General features: G+C 40.0%; 1 protein-coding gene across 1 annotated transcript in view; it reads right to left on the bottom strand.

Annotated features, from left to right (window-relative positions):
- The window catches only part of PLCH1 (phospholipase C eta 1), a 261,944-nt gene that overhangs the window by 100,336 nt on the left and 152,369 nt on the right, over positions 1 to 9,239 (bottom strand). The window contains exons 5-6 of the mRNA XM_045297657.1: positions 4,631 to 4,760; positions 1,746 to 1,916 (exon numbers count right to left, since the gene is read on the bottom strand). Coding sequence (XP_045153592.1) covers positions 1,746 to 1,916; positions 4,631 to 4,760 — 301 coding nt within the window. The remainder of the gene's footprint in view (positions 1 to 1,745; positions 1,917 to 4,630; positions 4,761 to 9,239) is intronic.

The following is a 9,239-nucleotide window of genomic DNA, read 5'->3' on the forward strand; positions in this document are numbered from 1 at the left end:
AGTGATTGCTAACAGGCAGCAATACTAGAATACTGAAAATCTTCTGAAATTAATATAATGGTGATGGTTGTGTAAATAGGTTAATATACGCAAAACCCCTTAACTGTATCCTTGAAAGGGATACAGTTGGGGGAATGTGAATTATATCTCAATAAAATGTATTAAAGCAAAAAGAAATAAGCTCACAATTATTTTCATAGGCACTGTAGAAAGAATTCTTTCTACTGAATCATTGTAAGATAAAATCCAAATACACAAAATTTTTACGATTTCAGCACAGTAAGTGCCTTGTGTTTAAAATGGATAAAGGGGATTAGCCCTTTATATTAAACCTGTGAGTCTATAACCCTACAGAAAAGTAAAAGTAAGCCTCACCAACTGCAGCCAAATCAAAAACTTTCCCTCCACAAACACTCACAAGAAAGTCTACAATAAAAGGTTAAACATTTTTTAACAAAAGTTTCATTTAATTCTCTACTTTAGAAAAATATGAGGAATTTGAGGCAATTTTTTAAAAATCTGAGTACTGAGTACATTAGCGATAACAGATGCCTGAAGGGGAACAATACGAAAGAAAATTAAAATAATCCAATATCTGACTTCCCAAAGTACAATCATTGCTATCAGTATACACTTGACCCTCCTCTAGCTTGACTCCTCTTATTAAGTTGGCAGCTACCACTCTAGTTTTGGAAACACCTCTTGTGAGAAGGAAGACCTTCCGAGATGGGGCACCACAGGGCAAAAACGAGATGACAGAGAGCGTGTTGCTCTGCTGGTGACAACACGTTTGCCAGCCAAGGTCTCTCCTTCTCTCCCTGAGGGCATTTATCCAGCACATCATATTCTCCCCCCCTCCCCCTATGTTGCTCTTCAGTGCAATGGAGTCAAGTTGCACACAAGGTAAACATCTCAAAGCCAAGAGGGTCCCAAGGGCAAGACCATCTCAAAGACTTCCATCCATTGTCACAACTCACATCCCATGACACTTCTGTCTTGCTACCTCTAACTTGGTTACAAAACAAATGAAGCATTTGTTAACCATCATTCCATCTATGTAGTATCACATTTTAAAGCTGTCAGTCTGCATAAAGGAGCCCTGGGGGTACAGTGGGTCAAAGGAAGCTTGTGGTTCAAACCCACCAGCCACTCCGAGCAAAATAAGATGCTCACTCTCATAAGGACCAGCCTTGGTCACCTTTGGGAGCAGTTCTATTCTGTCCCATAAGGTCACTAAGCCTTGAAATCAACTTGATGGAAGTCTATTGTTCTAAATATAATTTAGGGATTTACTTTGCTTATCATCACTTAACTTACTTAGGTTTCTCATCTCATGAAATGCCAATTTCCAGAATCTCCAATAACCTACTATATTACCAGTTAAGAAGTATACCATAGTTAAATGTGAATGTTCCTAGTTAAATTATTAATAAGACAGAAAGCTTACCATTGTCTCTAAATAAAATATATGTTAACGCTGATTTGTCTGAAGAAATAGATACATATCCATACTAAATACATATTTAGAGTAAGAATATTTTATAAGCTATTATTCAATTTACCACTTTTTTTTAAATTTACCACTTCTTAAAAACCTCTGGGACCACGTTTTAAACAACTCAAGAGTACGTGTGATACTTATCCCTATGTTAACTTTAATGTATAACTACATTCAGCATCAAGAAAAACTCATGCGTGTTTCACAGTGTCTCTGAGTAAACATAAATGCTGTATTCTAACAGTACCTTCTGCTCTACTTTCAGAAACTGAGCCAGTTCTTCCACAGTTAGGTGATCTTTCTTGTCACTATAGTTTAAGAGCAACAGATAGAGATCCCGTCTCAATGACATCATTTTGTAAAAAACACAAAACTCTTCAAAGGTCAAAGTTCCTTGATTCTCATCTGTATCAGCTTCCTGAAAGGAAAATAGAAGGAAAAAAAGTGTAAGAGTTTGACAACAGAGATTCAGTACTGGGAAAGTACTCCTCGCGTATCAACTATCTCATCAACCAATATTTTGCATTTACCTTAGTGAAAAATCTACTATCCACCTATTTTGCACAGTTGTGAGATGTATCTGGCAGTAACCAAGACATGAGCTGAAAGTAACGCAGACTGTCCCAGGTAAGGGCGCATGTCATCTTGGCTGGGCCATGACTCTCAGTAGTTTGGTGGTTATGTAACGATGTAATTTGGCAGCTATCTAATGAAGAAGTCATCTTCTGAAATGATATAGTCATCTTGCATTTTCACCTACTTTCACTTTACAACTAGTTGGGGGCACCTAACCAGGTTGACAAGTAAGTAGTAGGTATAATAAAATGTATACTGTATAACCTCACAAATGGTGAGTACACATTCTTTTAAGTACATGCTGAATATTAGAAAAATCAACTATATATCATGCCACAACAGAAGTTCTAACAAATTAGAAAGATAATATTATACAAGCCAATTTCTCTGGTTATATCATATTTATAAATCAACAAAGCAAGTTATGTGTTTGGAAATAACATATTTTAAGTTGAAAATATAACACTTAACTGTTGACATATGTTTATTTTAAACATAGCTCTGAAAATCTGAAAATCAAAGGGCTCATTTTTATTTTAGCCTGGGGTCAGTTATGACCCAATACTTAGGTACATTTTTGACCAATATTTAGTAGGTCAGACACAGATTTTAGGTGAGGCTGATTTCAAAAGAGCCAACCTATACTTCATAAGACTCCTCAAAAAAATACCTTGTGCTGCTCCAAAAAGAAAAAGAAGAGTTCTAGGAAGGCGTTATTGTCTTTCAACAATGCAGCCAAGAAGAGAGTGCTCCTGACCAGCACTCGGATAGTGCGTCCTACCACTCCCACTGTGAGCATTTCCTGAAGTCAGCTGATGCATGGCCCACGATGGAAAAGCCCTGCGTACAGCAGACACATTTGCTCACCTCGTCACTCTGGCTTGGTAAGGTTTTTAATCTAAGGCCATAAAAGAGACTATCCACTCCTAGGTTTATGCACGAGAGAAATAAGAAGGGTAATACAAATAGTCAGATGAACAACCATCTTCATTGCAGTGTTATTCACGATAGATGGAAACAATAAATAAGTATCAACTGATGAACAAACAAGGTGTGGCGCATACGAACAATGGAACCCCTATGCAACAATAAAACTAATTAATTACACACACACACAAAAGAGACTTTTAATGTTGTCTTAAAACTTGTCTAAAGCACACTTTGAAACTTGAAGACGTTTAACATAAACATTCCCTGGTTTATTCCCTCTCCGAATATTGAATACATTACAGATAAAGAGATGTCTGGAGGGGAACAATATAAAAGAAAATTCAAATAATCCAATATCTGACTTCCCAAAGTAAAATCATTGCTATCAGCATACATTTGGCCCTCTTCTAGCTTGACTCCTCTTATTAAGTTGGCAGCTACCACTCTAGTCCTGGAAACACCTCCTGTGAGAAGGAAGACCTTCCGAGATGGGGCACCACAGGGCAAAAACGAGATGACAGAGAGCGTGCTGCTCTGCTGGTGACGACTCATTTGCCAGCCAAGGTCTCTCCTTCCATCCCTGAAGGCTCTGGGTAAGGGCATATCTTACATTCCTTTCTCTTCTTTCCTTTCCTCCTGTTGCTCTCCAGGTCAATGGTGTCAAGTTCCCCCAGGATGCAAACTATCTCCAGCCAAGAGGGTCCCGAGGACAAAAGTCATCCTAAGGGCTTCCATTCATTGTTGCAACTCACACCCCATGTTGCTTCTGCCTTTACCACCTCCAAGAACAAGAGGTTAGAAAACAAACGAAGCATGAAGCATGGAGCCCTTTGCTTGCTTTTTCGTGTACAATAAAGCACCTGCCTGTAACCTAAGATGGAAAGTCACTGCAGAACACAGATCATGGATACATCTTACTTTCCTACAAAGAAGAGCCTTTTTATAAATTAGCTTGACCAAGAGCCCACCTTGTCTTTGCCCAGACTTCAAGTGAACAGAGCTCATTTCTGCACCGGAGTCCAGGGACTCAGTACAATCCCAGCTGGACACCACAGAAGTTTGGGCTGTGCTTAGGGCCCAATTACTTACCAACTGAGAAAGAGCATCTTGTCAAACATCAACAAGCAGTGGTTATAACTTCTGGTGAGCTCCCTACATAGTAGGGATGGTACAGTTCTTGGAAACCTCATGAATTCTAAATCTTAAACAGACTCCTCTGAAGACAGACAAAGGGCCCTTGAGGACTTAGATAAGTGCTGTTCTTTTTTGTGTTACTTACTCTTTATTGTGATCCTCACAACAGCTCTAGGAGGTAGGCAGATAATCTAGTATCACCCTAGGTAGCTTGAATAAGTGCACTGCACTATTGAAATGTCAGGTAAAGTATTCATCCTTAACCCTATGACAACAACAACCCAAAAAAAGCATTTTAGGAAATAAAACCATGGGTACATGTTAAGATTATGAAGTTTATTTTCCCTGAATGAAGCAAAAGCAAAGAAAAATAGAGTACAGATCAGGTAATATTAGTTTCCACCAAAACAAAATAGCCCTTAAGATGTCAGAGTACATCCATCGCCTCCAAAAAAGGTTTCATACAGGATCAAAGGGATGGTGAAAACGCACCTGAAACATTTGTCTGACTTTCCGTCGGGGCAGGTTGACATTTAGTTTATGCATCAATTGGTGGATCTCCTCAATATTCAATAAACCATCACCATTCTTGTCAGCTTCCTCAAAGGTCTGCTTCACCCACGTTCAAAAAGAGTCAAGGAAAACACTGGCATTTCATCAAAAGAAAAACAACCCCCTCGTGGAACTACTCGCAAGGACATTGGTCAGCAACCCGTAACGTAAGAAGAAAATCTTTTGAGGAAGCCCTGCAACCTGCAGGTATTAACAGTGACAACGAGAAGAAACTGGAGAGGGAAGTGTACACAGATATTGCTGTTCACTGTGAAATCAGAGCCAACCAAGCTCATATTAGGAGTTAACTCAAAACGTGCAATCAATTTTACCCAAAGGACATAGTAAACCTACTGTTCCAAGAAGACACTAGCTATTATCATTTAAAGAGGAAAAACTAAACAAAACTACAATACTGGTTCTAATTCTACTCTCCCAACACGGTTCTACCTTCCTTCATTTCTCCAAGAGAAGACTCCTTAAAATTAAAATACTTCTGCATGACTTTAAATATTATCCCTTTCTATTTCTCACTCCTTGTCCAGCGATTCTGTTGTACTGCCGTCTCAATTACCATATATACTCGAGTATAAGCCGACCCAAATATCAGCTGAGGCACTTAATTTACCACAAAAACTGCATTAAAAATGTGCTGAAAAACTCAGCTTATACATGAGTATATATGGTAGTTTTTTGTTCAGTTAGAATTCTCCTTTTATGAGGTATATAAATATCATGGAACAAGAATGGTCCATATTGTAGCTCCCAAACACTTTGATAAAGAATCTCTTGATGGCATGATACAACCTCCAATATGCTTTTCCAAATTTAGACCTCATTTTTCCTTCTATTTCCTTTCATATATAACCTTCACAACAACCCAAATGATACACTCTTCTAAAATTCTCTTTTCTCATTACTTCCTACATTCAGAAATTGTAAAAGGTCCCCAGAAATTAGGAGATTCAATCTCATAGTAGACAAGGATATGAAACTAGAAAAATGGGAGAAATCTGTAAAAGCTTTGTAAGAGAGCCAGAGCTCCAGCCCAAGCACTTTGCAATCTCGTCTGGCACTGTCCTCCCTGTCATCCAAGGCCTGGCTCTGTACTGTGGCCCTCCTCCTATTACTAGTGCTTAGTCACCCACTTCCATATCCTGGTCAGAGGAGGTCTAATAGGATAAGGGTTGCCCTGGAAGCACAGGTTGAGCCTATTGACAGAGAATTTGAAGCTGGGATTCAATAAAATGGATTAACAGCAAACGGACGACGATTTTAAAGGCTCTCCATGAGATGAACTTTTGAGTTCTTTGTTTTACCTCTTGAAAAAGCAGAGTAGACGGGAGTAAAATGGATGAACAGGAAATGCCGTGTGGGTCATGGAACACAGTGATTATACGTAGACTTTGAAAACCACAACGAGCTTCACAGTCTGAAGAGCAATGCAGAAGAAAAGAACTGAGATGGTAAAAAGGAAGAGCACCAAAGGAAAGGTACCCGTTTAAAACCAGGAGCATGGGAGTACACCAGGCAGGAGAGAATCAATGGGGGCTATTTGCTTATCAAAGCGAGTCATTTTCATTTTGAATCAACACCTTAGGGTTTTAGTAACTTGCCCCAGGTTAAATAACCAGTGGTATCATTGGAGCTGGACCTCAAGTCTTGCACCTCCTGACTCTGGGTCTTCAACCATAACACATTATCACTTCCAGTAGACAGGAGTATTGTGTCTATCTCCACCCGGTAAGGACATGGCTGCAGAAATAAATCACTTTACATTTCACACTGGATAGATTTTTCCCTACACAACCATTTCAGATTCATTATCCTCATTATTCATTCATAGTTGAAATTTCCAGCCCTAAGTGAAATCCAATAAAGATGAACATCCCAAATCTGTTCTCCTCAATTAATGTAATTAACTGTATGTCCAATCAAGGATGTGATTCTGTTATTAAGACATTATCTAAAACCAAATTTGCATGAAACTAGTTCCCACTCAATTTAACTCCTTATTTTACTTTATTTTTCTCTCTACTAACTACTCACTAATGTCCTAATTTCCATTTTCTCCTTCACTGACCTACACATCAGTTGCTTTTTATTTCTTATAAATTTTTTCTCTGGGCGGCTCTGGGGTACACTTGTTTTGTAAGTAAACTCTTTTCAGAATATGGGATCCATTTCTGCCATGCACAATAGCAATTCTGAACAAAGCTGAGGGGTGGTTAGCTCAAATACAAAAATTATCTAGTTCAAGTAACCCTGGACACTAAAAGATCTGTTCAAAAACAACTGGCCAATAAAGCTAACAGAGGCTCGCAGAATTGGTGCCCATTTCTCTCACTGGTCTGTTTTGAAGGTTGTGTGGGAGACATGTGTCTCTAATGTTCTGGAATATTGGGCATTTGTCCTAGCAGCCCCTGGAACTATCTCCCCTTGGGCCACTGCCTTCCTTTCTTCCTTGCTGAAAACAAAAATCTGTTTTGTGGAGGCAAATAAGAGCCACACGCAATAAATGGAGGCTGGGAACTGAAGAGGTGCATCTTGATTGGCTTCCTTATGATTTTCCTCAAAGATGATCCTGGGGTTCCTGCACCCACCAGGTCTTCCCTTTCCCAACTCCCATCTCCGAGAGGCCAGATTTTCTTCACGTGCCGTACTTCAACTGAAACACCACCATCACAGACTGATTGCAGAGTGGACATGAAAATCCAGCTGTGTTCAATTAAGCCAGACCTGAATAGAGACTTACAAAAAGTAAAGCAACCCTACTCTTGTCATTTTGCTATAATTTTGAAAATATAGTGATTTTTTCATTAAAATAAGTTGTTATCATGTAGTAGAGCTTATGATAGCTGCAGAGGCAGGGAATTGGCTCTTCTAGCCCAAGTCTCTAACACTCATCAAACCTCCTTTCTCTTCATGGACCTAATAAGATGAAGGAAGATACTGATAGGATTCACCTGTGATCAACTGCGAACAGGTGCCCCTAGAGAGGCACGCTGCTGGGTAAAACCTGAGTCCTCTGAGAAGCAGGAGGAGTGGTCTTTATCAAGAGCTAGAATAAGGCATTGAGCATGTGCTCTGGCCCCAGCATTTGACTTAACGCTGCCTGACCTTGAGGCTGTGGACTGAACCATGCCCACCACCCACTGAGGCATTTTCTTGAAGTTCTGTGCTTTCTGGAGACCACTGCATCAAGTCACAGAAACCAGAGGCGTAGCAGATCCATTAGGGAGGAGTGGGGGAAAGATGGATCGGACTATCATCATGCAGGAGTTGGGCTCGTGGGACTCTTTCAGTCTCCCAACTTCTTGAGACTGGTTTGGTATTAATTGCTATAAAATAAATTATTACCTGAGTATCTTTAAAAGAGTGAGTTTTTTTGAAGTACCAGGTTTGATTTCTAATGTGGTGAATGCTGGCAGAGATAACCCAGATAACCAAAACTGTTGGTAGTCTTCAATTTTAAAGAGTACAAAAGTTCTTGATATCAAAATCCAACCATGTTTATGACTCATTTCTCTTGGTTTAGGAATGGGCCTGCAATAGCAATTCTGGCCAAAGTTGAAGATGGGATGGTGTTTTGGTTCCTTGAGGAAGTTTTCCTTTGGTCTTTAAAAAAAAAGTATGTTGTGAGAAGACATTGTTGTTACTCCTAGCCATAGCTATGTTTGTGGCTGACGCTGCTGCAGCTCTCTTTAACAAGAGCAGCCAATTCAAGGACCAACCAAGATGCTAAGAATTACAGACTGTGGGTCCCTAATTATTTCCATGAGTCCTTGAATTAACCAGTCTGGGAACTTTCCTATCTCACATATCTAGTTTATGAGAAAAATGATGTTGTTTTTTTATTATTTGAGGCACTATTAATCTGATTTTCTGCTGCGTGCAGCACAAAGCAGTTTTACTAATTCAGTTGTGTCTTGTTGTTGTGGGACTCTTTCAATCTCCCAACTTACATTTTTGCCAAATGTAAAGGACAGCACTGAAGACAAACAGCGGGAATTGCGCCCGCCATGAGCTCACCACTCTGAACGCCAGCCCCTGGGGGCATGCATCAGAGCAGCGGGGGGAGCAGAGTAGTGAGATCCTCAGGGATAGAGGCCATGCCGGGGCATGGCACCCAATAAGACTTGACTGGAAAGCACACGTGAAAGAAAACAAACAGACCCTGAACTATTCATACGGTTTTATATGCATGCATATGTGTGTATTGTTGTTGTTGTAGACATTGTTTTACTTTCTGTTGTTGCTTCGTTGCACTCATGTCTACCTGGAAGGGATAGGTGGAATAAACAAGCCAGAAGAGAGAACAACGGGATGATAGATCAGGGGAGCATGGGGGTTGGGGATGGGGGGGAGGAAGGAAGAGGGTGTTAACAAGCACAGAGACAAGGGAACAACAAGTGATCCAAAATCAATGTCAAGAAGGGTGCGGGAGGCCTTGCAGGGCTGGATCAAGGGCAATGTAACCAAGAGGAATGCCTAAAACCCAAATGAAGGCAGAACATGATAGTGGGACAAGAGGAAAGTACAAAGAAAC

This window comes from Echinops telfairi, unplaced genomic scaffold (assembly GCF_000313985.2).
Source record: "Echinops telfairi isolate 266 unplaced genomic scaffold, ASM31398v2 ScPeMD7_7420;HRSCAF=8458, whole genome shotgun sequence".
NCBI lineage: Eukaryota > Metazoa > Chordata > Mammalia > Afrosoricida > Tenrecidae > Echinops > Echinops telfairi.